General features: G+C 35.0%; 2 protein-coding genes across 2 annotated transcripts; both read right to left on the bottom strand.

Annotated features, from left to right (window-relative positions):
* Positions 1–69: 69 nt before the first annotated feature.
* On the bottom strand, positions 70–4,124 carry LOC21386986 (probable methyltransferase PMT10). The gene is made up of 9 exons (XM_010107139.2): positions 3,271–4,124; positions 2,824–2,973; positions 2,467–2,737; positions 2,058–2,168; positions 1,680–1,839; positions 1,096–1,353; positions 872–994; positions 650–727; positions 70–541 (listed from the first exon to the last, which is right to left on the bottom strand). Exons 1-9 carry the CDS (start codon positions 3,931–3,933, stop codon positions 343–345), a joined length of 2,013 nt encoding a protein of 670 aa, XP_010105441.1. The 5' UTR covers positions 3,934–4,124; the 3' UTR covers positions 70–342.
* Positions 4,125–13,696: 9,572 nt separating this feature from the next.
* Positions 13,697–14,731, bottom strand: LOC21386985 (probable calcium-binding protein CML44). Its single transcript, XM_010107138.2, has one exon. The coding sequence runs from the start codon at positions 14,565–14,567 to the stop codon at positions 14,052–14,054; it is 516 nt and encodes a 171-aa protein (XP_010105440.1). The 5' UTR covers positions 14,568–14,731; the 3' UTR covers positions 13,697–14,051.
* Between the last annotated feature and the right edge of the window lie 612 nt (positions 14,732–15,343).

The following is a 15,343-nucleotide window of genomic DNA, read 5'->3' as shown; positions in this document are numbered from 1 at the left end:
AAGTTTCAAGCTGAGACAAACTAAACACCGAGTATTGAAACCAAAGCATCTCAATGCAAAAACTACATATTAAGAAAAAGGGTTATCAAAACGTTCTCATTATTGATATAAACGTTGAACAATCTATCACTATGGTATTTTTTTTTCCTTTTGCCATTTCTTTCTCTTTCTTTTTCTTTTTGGTAGGAATGTGTCGAACATTGCCTATTGTTGACTAACATACAAACAAAAAAAATTAAAAAAAGGAAAAAAAATGGCGTACAATTAGTTAGCAAAAAATAAAAAAAAGTATTAGGGATACCATCAGCATAGACATCGAACATAATTTCCATCAATAGACTGTCACAACCGCTTATCGCCAATTAAGATTTTCCAGCTTGCATAAGGACCTTCACCTGTGTCATGCAATGCAGGCACCCAACCAATGGCACCTGCAATTTTGTGGAGTTCACTTATCACAGATACTGAATCACGTATATATACGCGGCCACCGGGCCTCAGGATCCGATCAATCTCGAGCATGATGGTTGTTATATTACATCTGTAGTCATCCAATACAAGTTTTAAGGGAAGGACAGAAAGAAGGGTGTAGCGTAATGCGTACATATAAATCAAGAAATTAGCATGAGTAAGAGGTCAACAACTATACCTCTTTTTCTCAATTGAGAAGAGACCAGAAGCATGTACCAAGTCATATGTCCTTGGATAGGTGTCAAATGGCTCGCACCTTCCATTCAACAAACAGGAGTCAAGATCATTGTTAAAAGTACAAGCAATGATATACGAAAAATTACATGTTTCGATCATATTTTTCCAACACTATCCAGCCATGACGATCGGAAAACAGATTTACAAGGTGCATTGCCCATACCAGTCGTGCATAACTCCGATAAGTCCACGATCATAGATAACAGGTAAGGTATTGAACCCACTAACAGGGACAACATTCAAAACCCAGCAATCATATTGGAAGTCATGGAAAGCTGCCGCAAACCTTCCACAATTAAAAGATTTCCAATAAGAACATTTATTAGGAAAAGAAAAAAGGGCTTGGGTATTTGACTAAACAAGATAGCTGGTATATGTATCTTTTACCCTCCAAATCCAGCCCTCATGTCCAGCACATTTCTGAAATTCAAATCTCTCCAGTGGTAAGCACGAATATAACCATTTATGATATCCTTCCAGTAGTTTGATTCTGCCTGGAAGATTTCCTTCCTGGATATGTGGCCATCCATCGATATGCTCTGAAGCCTGTCTGGTGGGTTATGAATGCGTTCAGGCCATGCAGTAAGGTTAGCACCGTAACCATTCTCAGGCAATCGAGTGATGCATGGCTTCAAAGCGACATACCTGCAAAAAATGCACGACTGCAGAATAAATAACGGATGCATACATGCTTTGTCACAAAAGTATGTAGTCATTTACAAAGTTTGATCAAAGGATTAGTAATTTAGGAAGCCGCAGGTTGCCTTCAAGCAAACTGTGTGATTTAAATAATTTCAATCAAATCTGCAGGACGGAGGTACTACTAAGAGCCAACCTCTATTACACTTAGCCAACAAGTTTCCACCTATTCCATGACAATCACATCATGCACCACTCATAGTAGACTAGGGAATTATATGAATAGAAGAAAATTTGTTAAATCAAGTTGTCGAAGGCATGAAGCCCTATACCAAACATTATCTGGATCGTCAGTTGGATCACATAATGGAGGCTGCACTCCAGCAGCACGATTAGCATAGCAGCTGTTGTTCAAAGGCTTCTGCCATATAGCAATATATCCTCCCTTCCTTACAAGTTTCCAACATATGCGGCTGGTTAGGTCTTCCATTTCTGTAAATTAATGAAACCCCTAAATGAATTTAACTAAAAGGTAATAATTTCATTAGTTTAGCATTTTTTCATCAGCTTATCAAATGCCAAAGAAGACTATAGTGGTTCTGATGGATATACTGATGTGAAAAAATAACTGGTACACTCTGAGACAGTATTATGCCAAAGGAACATGTAAAAGACCAAGATGCACAGCTGAAAATAATTTAATAGGTTACCTTTCCATTGTTGTTGCAGGTTCTCTTCGTGTTTATAAACAGGCTGTGCTGCCCAAACAAAATATCCTCCAGCCCTTAATAACCTGTCAACCTCAAGAAGCAAAATTCCATCTACATCACAAGCATCCAAAAGAGAAAAAGGTCTTACCGTCAAATGGATTTAGTTAATACGTATTAAATGCAAATGAATTTAGAAGGAAAAAGCATTTAAACAACTAATAACTGCAAGAATTTCATGTAGATCCCACTGAGCTATCCGGCCTCAAGCATTCAGAAAGCTAAAATCGTTTAATATAGACAGGTGCATCTGAGAGCTGAGGAACTTATTATGCTTAGCTTCCTACTCAAACATTCAAAACCAGGAAAAGTTTTCAGAATGAAAAAACGAGCAAATAAGAACAAACATTACCGTCACGGGTCCAATTAATTCTACATCTTGAACAGTGTATCAAGTCAAAAGCCTGGCTTGGATACAACAACCGTCGCGTAGCAAGCACTGCAACCATAGCAGGCACACCACGCTCCAATGCAAACTGGATCTGGTTCTCATGAACATCTTTTGGTGCTATTGACAGAGTGGTCACGTTGCGCTGCATCAAAAAGGCACTAAAACTTGCCACTCCACAACCAATGTCTAAGGCAACTCGTGTCTTGTGGCCAAATGCAATTTCAGGAACCATCTGCCATTCGTTTATAGAGAATGATAAATGTAGTGAAAGAAAGCTACATCAATTTAGTGTTACTGAGAATCATAGAATTATCAAACCTCTGAAATCTGATCCAAGTATTTATCTGCCCCATGAATGAATTGTGTCCCACCTCCCGGGAAAACGAATTTGTCCTTTTTTATTGCAATCCAATTCTGCCCACCTTTGTCTTCAACCAGACGTGTATGGGGAACATTACTGAACCATACCTGCAAATTTTTAATCTTGATTTACATCTAAGAGATTATGTGTATATAACTCCTTGGAATGTATTTCATAAAACCTAAGAGCAAATGTCACCAAACAATCTCATCATATGTACTTCAATAACTAATTAAAATGAATGAATACCGAGTTCTTCAGCAAGTAGAGAAGAGCCATTGAATTAAGTATGAAAAGAAATGATAAATAAATAAAACTAACTACTTTTAATGTAATCATCCAAAGAAAAAGAAAATCAATCCAAAGATTGGAATCGCAATTAACAAGCTTTGGCTATAATTTACCTCGTCTCTGCTTTGCGGCCAAGGGATGCGAATCTGGTAGCCCTTGGGTCTTGGCACAACGCAATTCAAAGCTTTGCCTTCACCAGGGCAATGCCTCTCGAATTTCTCCCCTTTCTCGGTAGATTTCAACCTATTTATCTCCTCCACATTATCCAAACACGGAATATAGTCGGCCATGCTCTGAACACACACCTTAAACCTCTCAACCCTAACCTTCGTCTCCTTAACCTGGCCGCCTCCGCCACCCGCGTCGCCCAATCTCTCATCACCTCCGCTCAAGTTCCTCAGATCCTCGATCAAATTCGGATCGTACTCACCGACCTCGAACTCATTCGACATCGCCCCGTTCTCGTCGATTACCCCCATCCTCTTCACCCCTCGCGGCGGCGGCGGCGGCGGAATCGGAGACGGAGGAGGAGGAAAAGGAGGAGACACCGCCGGAGAAGGTGGCGGCAAGACAGAATTGGAATTGAAGGAAGGAGAGAATCCGCCGGTGGCGGAGGCGGAGGAGGAGAAGAAGGAGAATGCGAGGGGATAGTAAGATTTGGAATAGAAATGGTTGGCGAGGAAGAAGATAGAGAAGGAAATGAGGACAATGGCGGTGACCTTGACGAAAGCCGGAGTCTTCAGAATGTCGGTGGCGGTGGTGGCGACGGACTTCATGGTCGGTTGGCGGGTGAGACAGTTGTAATTTTCCCGGGAAAATAAGGAAAGATTCAAGAAAACGACTTTTCCGTGAGTGGGAAGATTTCAGAATCGGAATCGGAATTTTAATTCCAATACATCCAATTCCATCGTAATCAGCGAAGAAGTGAAAGACAAAAGCAAAACAGAAGGACTGAGGAGGTAGTAGTACGTACACGAAAACACGCTAAGGGCGGAAAACCGGGGAATATTATATATTAAATTTAATTTTTTTAATTTCATGGAAAAATGTGATAACGTAGGATTGGTTGTACTTTAGCTGGGAATATCTATTAGCGTGTGCCTCACGTGCATTCCGGATTTCTACCGCCAAGGGACGTCCTAATTTTAAGTTAATTGCTAAATGCACCCCGGATTTCTCTAAAATTGTTTTATGCACGATTCATTTCATTTATTAATCTCTAGTGTCTAAAATCATATTTTCGAGATTATTGTCTCCAATGTGCTTGTTTTTTTTTATCTATTATGTGTGGTTGCATGTAATAATGTGGCTTGTGATGTTTATCATTAAATTATGTTTGACACGTAATAGTTTATTTGGTGTTTTAAAAGAGATAAATGCGAATGAATATATGTTAATTAAAATATAGATATATGCAATAACCTTTCACTTTTTTAAGGGAAAATATGTAATAACTGTTGGAGTAAAATTTTGTCACTAATAATTTAAATTGAATAAATAAATTATTTAAGAAAATTAGAAGAACACTCACAGAATACAAAGAACATTAGAAGAATAATAAGAACAATAAGAGCAAAGTGAAAACAATCACAAGGTAATTATATTTAAGAATGAGTGTCTAAACCAAAGGAATTTATAGCACATTAAGGATTAGAAGTTTAATTCATCCCATTAATTTGAGAGTTTATTCTCTCTTTAATACAATAAGGCTCTTTACCTTTTTGGATATTACAAACAATTAATAAACAAATTAAACTTAAGTCATTGAATGCTTTTAAATGTCGACCATTATATGACATTTATGCTTGATAACTCTTGATCTTCCAACTTCTCCCCTACCTGAGTGTACGCTCGGATAGTTATTCTAGCGCACGCTCAGATAATTACCCTAGCGTATGCTCAGGTAATTTTCCTAGCGTGCGCTCAGGTAATTTCCCTAAAGTACGCTTAGATCGTTTGAAAACTTATTACATTTTCTACTAACTCCGAAAAATCGTCTAACAATAACCTTTCTATATATTACAAAGATAGTGAAAAAAAAAACTTTATTATTTCATTATTTGTCTTGTATCGTACCATGTAAGGATCTTGTGGATGAAAGATACATATACTATAAAATATAAATGTTTTGATGGCATTTGAGATAGAGAGAATGCTATTTTTCCTCTTATAGAAATGTCCAATTAACGTATTTTCTGATTAATTATTTATGGATCATTCGTGCAAGTTGGCCTATAATATTAATGAAGCTGATAAATATGTTTTAACCCCCAAGAAGAGAAAGGGTGCAGAAAAAGGAAAAGGGTTCGATAAATTAATAGATATATGGAGTCAAGAATGCAACTATATATGTGTCTTTCTTCACATGATCAATTTGCCTCTTTACTCGAGAGCCCTTCTTTGTAAGTTTCGAAAATATATAGAGAATGGCTTACAGATTCAGGATTGATTTAAACTCAAAATCTTATTGAAAATAACCGACAGTTATTATTGGAGAGCCCTTATATATAGAAAAACAAGCAAAGTTCGTTATAATTTTTTTTTTTTTTTTGTTTCTGTTATAGTGTGCGAATGAGTGATAAATTTGATCAAAATTACATCAAAACAAAACAAATATATGCCAAACTTCAAAATTTGATACACAGTTCAAAGACAATACCATCAATAAGATTTTTTTTTTTAATACTCTACCGTAAAATCTCATTATCATAATCTTACATATGCTTCATGCATGAAAGCGAGCACAAAATACAAAAACTAAGCCTGAACTTTGTTGAAGATCACGTGATATTTGTATATCAAACACGTGTGCATTGAGTAGCAAATATATATATATATATATATATATATATATTAAAAATAAAAATAAAAACAAAAACAAGAACAAAAAACCAAACATGTGCGTGTAAAAGCCTCTTCTTTGAAAGATGTCAAAGGAGCAATATAGTACTAGGCCTACTGGGCTTCGTGCTTCAGCTGGTGAAGAACTTAAAACATGCAAACTTATATTGGGCGTTTGGTAAGTAGAAATCATATTCTTAAAAAAGTAACAGAGGTTAATATGATTCTCAAAAATAATATATTGTTGTGTTGGTTTCATGTAGAAATTTTTTTCAAATTCTCAAGAATATTACATTACTATGTTTGGTTGTACATGAGAATGTTGTAAATTAAAAAAACATATTTTTTAAATGAATTACAATTAGCACTAATGTTTTAAAAAGTGTAAAATATTTTTCAAATATTTAGCCCATAACATTAGCACTAATATTTTAAAAAGTATAAAAAACAACACAACAAGTAGTCCATAAAATTATCAAATAATAAGGGTCTCAATATGTTAGCAATTTCACCCTTTCTGGAACGGTACCTAGGCGTGTCCGCTGCAGACACATTGACCTTGATGTATGTTCCATCAAGTGCTCCCAAACAGTTCTAAAACACAAATAATAATTTTAGCCCACATACCTACCACATATTAACATACACATAATAAAGAATTAGAGATATTTAAAATTTTCACCTTAAACCATTTCCATCTTTCATCCGTAGAATTTTCTAGAACTGGCTCTGGCCTTTTTAGCAATACTTCATGGAGACGTAACACCGCTTTTAAGACAATATTGAATTGTCTACTTATTGTTTCACCTAAGCGTGCAAATAAGCGTTTCATAATCTTATTTTTTTTTTATCATGAGCTAATATATGTAGGAATATAGCTCCAATTCTTCAACATCCATATTTTTTGTTCCCCTCAAATTGCCAATGGCTTTAAGGTAGTTACATAGGATAGCAAATGTTCTCCTATCCATACGAGTGCTTTCAAGACATGCTAAGTTACTCTCATGTATCAGTCGATGGTAATTTAGTTAGCGTATATGATGTCGGTGATAAGAACTCTCACCCCATCTATTTTTACGCAAACGTCTTTTACTAATAATTACAAATATCATAAGAATGAACAAAAATGTCATTGCATTTAACATCTCCATATATTGAACTAAAATAGCCACAATTCATTTTTTTTTGTTCCAATAGAAGAAGATCCATATATGCTCATTAATGGGAAAAAAAGAAATAAGCATACTGATTACAAAGTTCAATTCATCCAAGAAGAAGAGAAACTGCTAGATATACAATATATTTCGGAAGTAGAAGTAGGCTATTCGAAACTAACAAATTATCATCTAGAAAGAGGAACGACAAGACTTACCAATACTCACATTTCAAACTAGCTCCAACAGTTTTGCCAAACCACAAACAAATGCATATTACAAGGAAACGACAGGAAACACAAATAGGAAGAGAAACGACAAGTCACTCTTTCTTCCGTCCCCAAGCAACGCACAGAAAAGAAGACGAAGAAGAAGAATATAATCCACCAAAGAAAAGTGAAGAAGAGAAAAATGGAAGAATCTCAGACAGAAAATATGAGGTATGTATATGTTGTGTGAGAAAATACGGGTGACATGTGGAACAGCGACAGCGTGACACGTGGCCTTATTTTCCCTCAAAAGGTGACAACCCTCGACGCTTGAAGCTTGCTTCCCCTCTACGTTGCAAAAAAAGGCCCAACTTAGGGCGTCGACCAGTCGTGCCGTCGAACTTATGACAACAAAATTCCTGTCTGGAAAGGGTCGACTGCCAGGAAGGACATGAGGTCTACGCAGCACAGACAATGAGGGAAATACTCTTCAGAAAGGAGCCTGACATCACAAGTTACGTCTAGGGATGGGAGACGTCTACACTATGGGCATTAATTGCAATTCCCTAAACCGCCCTACAGTGGGCAGTGAAGGATTACAGGAATCCACAGAGTCGTAATGGAAGACCAATTGGCTGAGTGAACAGTCCAAAAGGTGATTAGTGGGCTACGGTTTGGGCCTAGAAAGGTAGGCCACTTGAGTACTTCTACCTACAAAGGAAAACCACTCACGAAGGAAGCTTGAGCTATAAAAGGGGCAAAGCCCCATACACGAAGGAGGATGGACTTCTTGAGTATTGAATCAGAGAGAGAATATACCTACATGTAAATTGTAAAAATCCAAAGAGAAATACAATACACAAGTGGATGTAACTCTTCATTAACAGAGTGAACCACTATAAATTTTGTATGTCCTCTCATTCAAGCGTTACAGTCATGCTTCCAAAAATACAACAAACACTTCACAGCCTAATTTTAAATATACAGTTAATTTCCAACCGGTAACCCAACGGGATACCAGTGGGTAACCCGTCGTATTTTTGTTGACGAAATTTAGCCGTCAACAGTATATATGTAATATATGTATATGTGTATTTGCATATGGAATATGAGAATTCATAGCTAAATCTTTTTCTGGGTTTTTGTTATTTACAGGTTTTGAGTGATCCCCAGAAAAGAGCAGTACATGATCAATACGGCGAAGAGGGGCTAAAGGGTCAAGTGCCGCTGCCAGACGCCGGAGGACCCAGCGGCAGAGCGACGTTCTTCTCGACCGGAGAAGGGCCAACGTCGTTTTGGTTCAACCCCAGAAGTGCCGATGACATCTTCTCCGAGTTTTTCAGGTTTTCGAGCCCCTTCGGAAGAGGCATGAGGGGTTCTTTAAGATTCTCAAGTGGGATTTTCAGAGACGACAATTTCGGATTGGAAGACGGTATGAAATTGAAGTCCAGATAAAAAAAATTAACACAAATCGTGAAAGAAAAAATTTTTACAAAAAAAGGAGAAAAAAGGAATCATACTCTAGTGGTGACGGTAGAGGAAAGTCCGGCAACGGCATGGTGGATCGGAAGGCGGCGGCGGCGTCCTCGACGGAAGAGCTGTGCTGGGTCTGGACGAGAGAGAGATGGGGGAGATGGGTCTAGTAAGAGATAGGTGAGAGAAATATTATGGCAGATGTATAATTTTTTCCCGTAATATTACTTTCTTGGGAAAGTAAATAATACTTTATTAAGTGGGTTTAGAATTATCCCAAAATATAATAATATGAAATTCATGGGCTTCACTTCTTTAGGTTTTAAAAAAATTTAATAATTATACTAAACATGAGAGTCTGAAAGATTCTCATTCTCATTTCTGAGATTACCTCATACCAAACGAAACGCCCCTATGTGTTTCATTCATCATCAATTGGTTACACTATATAACAATCAATTTCACTAGTTAGTTAACGATAAAACATCCGAAGGAAATTATGATACAACCTAAATTCAAATTGGATGATTAAAAAAATCTGAAATACTTTCAATTTTGTTAAGGGGCCATGACGGTTTTTTTTTTTTTTTTTTTTTTTCAATAGTTAAATTGTTTCTTCTTTATATGGAGCTGATTAGAAATTGAATCATCTCACCGATCGGATAGGATCATAGGAGTGAGATTGCTTTTTAGGGTCTATGTTGTGAAGGTGGCAGATGAGAGTGAGATTGCTTGTTGCATGCTTAACACAGATGGTATAAAATAAATAAAAAAAAATTTCTCTAGCGTTCTTTTTATTTTTTATTTTTACACAGATGGTATAAAATAAATAAAAAAAAATTTCTCTAGCGTTCTTTTTTATTTATTTTTTATTTTATAGAAGACTAGTGTTATCTATTTATCAACTATCATATTTGTATTATTTTTTCAATCTGATTTGACTTTTGATCAGAGTTAATATAAATCTGACGATTGATAAACAGGAAAAATTAGTGTTTTAAAAAAAAACACGAGAAAAAAAAAGATCTCCAATTTTTTAAATGTCCCGTAATTTTCCACTAGACTTACTCTATTTCCACAGCCAAATAATGTTTTATTTATATCGTAATATGTATTTTGCCCACCGTATATAAAACTCATGTTTTAGATGTGATTCGGTGTATGAATGTAGGCTGCGTTGGTTGGTCTTCTGATGTTATTGGATCGGTTTGTCTTCTGACTGCAGTTTTATTTTTTTCCTTGGAAAATTAATATCACTTGCATACACAGACGTAAGCTGCTTCCATGCGCACAAATGTCTGAAGTTTCAACTTTGACAATTTTTAAGTGTTTTTTTCCCCCTCTGATGACAAAAGCTCTTTCACACATCGCTATCAAAGACTTTTTGATTTCTTCATTTCGCAAAGTAATGAATTAAAAACAAACTATTCTATCAAAAGAAAAAATAATAATAAGAACAAAATAATTATGTGATGGGTTGACTTTTACTTGTTATTTTATTACGTAAAAAAAGGGGCTTCCAATTCCAATGTGATATTTTATTTAACAGTATATTGAAGAATTTCTAATTAGCATACAAAATATAATAAAGATGGAATTGCGCCTAGCTAAGCTCTTATTGTCACATATCAATCAACAAAAGAAAAGCAAAACAAATCCATTAGTTATATATTCTTCTCCTGAGAATAATTCTACGGCAGGACCAGAAAGGAAAAAAGGGATCGATGAGACTAATGTATTTGATGCTAAATTTTGTAATATCATATATTATTAATTTTACGTATTTTTTATTTTAATATAATTGTGATCACGTTTCGTATTTTAAAAAATGTCACATGCTCCACCGCTTGTGCGGGCCCCCGTCAATTCCTTTGAGTTCCATTCTTACGAACGTACTCCCTAAGCGGGATACTTAACGCGTTAGCTACAGCATTGCACGGGTCAATATGCACAGCGCCTAGTATCCATCGTTTACGGTTAGGACTACTGATAAGAATGCGTATCATAAAATTTATTCTTTGTATACGTATCATAAAATGTCATGCAAATGATTCTTCCTACGTAGTATACTAACATTATTTAGCCAAATTGTCTATGACAAAATTTCAAAGCAACTACATCCGATAACAACTAGGCGTGCATAGAATCCCTGAAAATGATGGATGAACTTTGAAAGATCACAATCCTTTTTCTACAAAATGTTCCACCTTAGTATTTTCTGGGAAACTCCATTAATGGTAGTGGTAAGTAATACAGTGGACTATATTTCAAACCAAACTAACGTATGACAAATTATAAATACTTTTCTTAAAAGACGTACGATTTGTTTATTTTATGATTTAGATTTTAGACTATCAGAGAATTTTAGAAAATTCTTTACGCTTTTTCCCCATTCCTTTTTCATTGAGTCGATGGGGAATTTCGCGGCAACAAGCCAGGTCAACGAAGGGATATGTAAATCTTTGGGAAAAATATTGTAAAGAATATGTACTTAAAACCTCTTATTACAAGTTTTTATTGATGTTTTTAATAGAGGGTACCCGCGGTTACAAGCATAGCCAACAATAAAATTCATACTACCATCGTCGTAAAGTGTAGAATTCGAATCCCCAACCTAAATTAAAAAAAAATATATATGTATTACATAATAACTAGGTATAGTATTTTTACATACATACGCGAGATATATATACACACACGATATATATATGGATATATCATAGGGTATATCTTATAGTTTTAATTTTTTTTTCTACAACCTGTCCTCTCTATTTTTTAAAACTACAAAATACAAAACTCTCCTTGCATTCAATATTGAAATAACAAATTTCACCAAAAGAAAAACAAATATCTCGAAATAACAAAATAAGGGGTTTTCTTTCAAACTTGCACTAATAATAGCGCAAACTAACAACCAAGTGAAAAAAAAAAAGAAAAAAAGAAGCAAGCTAACAAATACCTTGGGAAGACTTCTCTCATATTAAATGACCAAGTCAGTAGTGGTTCAAAAACATAAATGCGGAAATGGAGATCCATTCGTTGTCATGGGGCACAAAAGTCGAGCATTATTATCTGAACCACTTTAAGTCGATAGAAACGTGAAAGCTAAAAGATTCTGTTCATTTTATCGATTTGAATTTAAAATTTAAATTTTGTTATAATAAAAAGCTCTCATAAATAGTTACATCTAACTTTTTTATTATAGTAAAAAATTATCACATGAAGTCACATCTCAACTCGAATTAAATACATACGATACAAGTTATTTTTGGAAGATAACCATATGTGATGACATAATTTATATTCTTAAACTTGGCAGCACTCCTCTGCCTACTTTTTGTTGGAGAATTTTGTGGGTAGAGGGAGAAAAGAATGAAAAGAAATCAGAAATCAAGATGAGTTTGAGGCGTATATAAATACTTTCCTTTAAGGTTTCATTTGTCATCACTTTTTTTAAAATTTGCTAATGAGTTTTAATGGCAAATTACCTTCAAAATACAACAAACCCTTGAACACAATATCTAGCAATAATATTGTGTTCCAAAACAAAGATAAAGTCTATAAAATTTTTGGAAAATTAATAAAAAAAAGAAGTGTCATTTCATAAATGAACATATCATCTTCAAACATCACAACCATTCTCATAAAAATACATTTTTAATGTAAAGGTATCTCTTCATTGATTAATACATCTATGACAACAGTTATATCTATTGCTAATAGATGTTAAGGTATGTGTGAAAACATATCACTAATGGATATAATGGTTCGAAACGTTTTAGATCACAAATCACACACAAAACACGTTTTTTCTACAGAAAACCCGCTGCAGCGGGTTTGGCAAAATAAGTTGCTGCGCTGCAGCGCCCATTTTTTGGGCAATGCAGTGGGTTTGGCAGCACAGACAACACCATCTCATCAGCTGCGGGCATTTTCTTTTTTAAACTATTGACACACATGCCTTAATAGTCTGAAAAAGTGTGATCTAAATTGAGAGACATATTACAATCTATTTAACACTTATATTGCTAGTAAATTTGACACGGTATTAGATTATTGTATTTCTGTTCAACCTAAAAAAAAATATGTATTTTTTTTCCTTTCAAAAGAAAAAAAAAGTGTGTATTAACATAAATAGACGTCTTTTTTTTTGGAGTAAAATTTTAGACAGCTTCTCTATAAATATTTATTATTTAAGGAAATTTGGTTAGTCACATCTATTTCTCTAGTTTGTTCTCTCCCAGAAAATTCTTTTAAATTATTGGAATTTATTCTATAAATACTTTTGGGGGTATGACTAGCCTTTATTCTGGATACGTTTCTTTGATGATATCAAGGCAACATATCATTCGATAATTTCATCCGATCGAAAGAATCCAAAATTTATATTTAAAATGGCGGTCCTGACAACGAAAGTTCCATTATTTTCGTTAGAAGCCAAAACGAATATGTTTGGATTTAACTTCTACAAGTTACTAGAGATAGATTTCCTGCCGCAATATTCTAGAAATGATCAAATTATATAGATAATATTTTGTGAGCAGATATACACAATTTACACTAGAACTGTGTACCTTATTTTTGGAAATCAGAATCATAAACCGATGTATGCAAACGTCTGAGTTGTGAAAGTGAAATTCATTTACGTAATGCAAGAAAGCACACAAGTATAATTATAGGACACAATGAGAATACATCCAATTACACTACAAAATTTCCGGCCCCCCAAAAAAAAAAAAAAAAAAAGATCAAGAGAAAAAAGAAAAAACAGACTTACACAGATTTCTATCCGGCTAAAAACAAAATTACACATGATCTCTACATACACAAACCATGTGCGTTTAAGTTTTGGATACTCTTCATTAGCAATGAAAATCTTCATTTGTATGAAAACGACAATTTGGGCTCTCCTTTTCCTGGGAAATAATCAAATCCTTACATCATATAACACACAGCGCTCAACGAAGACTGCCGGATTAATACTAACCATAATATATATATATATATTTATCTAATTATATGTACGCACACACACACACACACATATATATATGTATGTATATTTGGTATACCATTATAAGGTAAGAACCGTAAGAGCACGAACTATTTGACCAAAATTCCCGAACAATAGAATATTCTTCCAACTTGACCATCACAACCGCTCTAGATGATGAATTCAATTCAAGGCACGTGATCACGCGTATTATCACTAATTAATTAAGAATTAGCTATAGTAAGCAGCATCATGTTCTTGAATTCCTCAAAATCGAGCTGGCCGTCGGAATTGGCGTCGAAAGCACCGATCATGCTCTTGCAATTATCACGTCCGCTACTGTTATGATCTTCCATCAACCCTAATCTTATCAGCACGCTTTGAAGCTCCTCGCAAGAGATGAATCCGTCGTCGTTTATGTCGAATACCTTGAACGCCTTGACTAGGTCACTGTCCTCTCCATCATGATCATGATCATGATCTTGATCTTGATCAATATCACCTCCTTTGCTCTCTCCATTGTTAGGGTTTGATATTGACTTGTAGAAGAACAAGAACTCGTCAAAACTGAGGCTCGATTTTCCGACCAAGGACTCCAGCTCCGTTAGGCTTATAAGCTGAATGTCGACGCCGATCCTTTCTAGAAGCCAATTGAGCTCGTCGACGCTCACAAGGCCGTCGCCGTTCTTGTCAAGCTTCTTGAAAATTCTGTTCAAGTCGTTGGCGCTTAATGAACACATGTTAATTAACAGTGAAGACGAAGAAGATGAAATTACAAGTTGTGTTTGTGTTGCGGCTCGAATTATGGTATTTACAAATGGCTTGCAAAATTTAGTTGACCAACGTCGTACTAATTTGTGTTAAAGGGTACAACGCGTGGCCCTATTTATATATGTAGACTTGAGAAAAAAAACGAGTTTTTCTATGGTACTCCATTGTTCAACGTAAGCTAGACGTACACTACTATTAATCTTCACAAATTGCGTCTAGGGAAATTACTAAGAAGCTTCGCTTGGTACCATTAATTAAAGCGCTAAAAAAAACTTATAGATATGTTATAAGGGATTTTAATATATATATATATATTTATATATATATAAACATACTTGTAGGGTTCAATCAACTCATATAAAATGGAATGTTCTCTTCCACAATTTCCCTGCTATTATTAAAAAATGTGTTGTCATATTGGGTCTTAGAGTTAAATAACTTAGGGCCCGTTCACTTCACTAACTCCAATTTTATGATTTGAGTAAGAAAAGTGAACTTGAGTTATTTTTAATTAGAGTTGTAATGTGAATTTTGAGTTAAGTGTTTAGTAAGAGATTGATGTGACATTTAAAACTTGAGTTATGTGTTCACTTGCACACAACTAAACTCACCACTTACACAAGATATTGCATTGGATTTATCTTCATTTTCTGGACCTACATAAGCCAATGTTAAATAGTCTTGCAAACATTTGATGTGAGGCAGCTTAAACAACTACACAACATTATGCAGAGGCATTACACAA

This window comes from Morus notabilis, unplaced genomic scaffold (genome assembly GCF_000414095.1).
Source record: "Morus notabilis unplaced genomic scaffold, ASM41409v2 Scaffold958, whole genome shotgun sequence".
NCBI classification, from domain to species: Eukaryota; Viridiplantae; Streptophyta; class Magnoliopsida; order Rosales; family Moraceae; genus Morus; species Morus notabilis.
The sequence above is the reverse complement of the archived record's forward strand: the minus strand, read 5'-3'. Positions and strand labels throughout refer to the sequence as shown.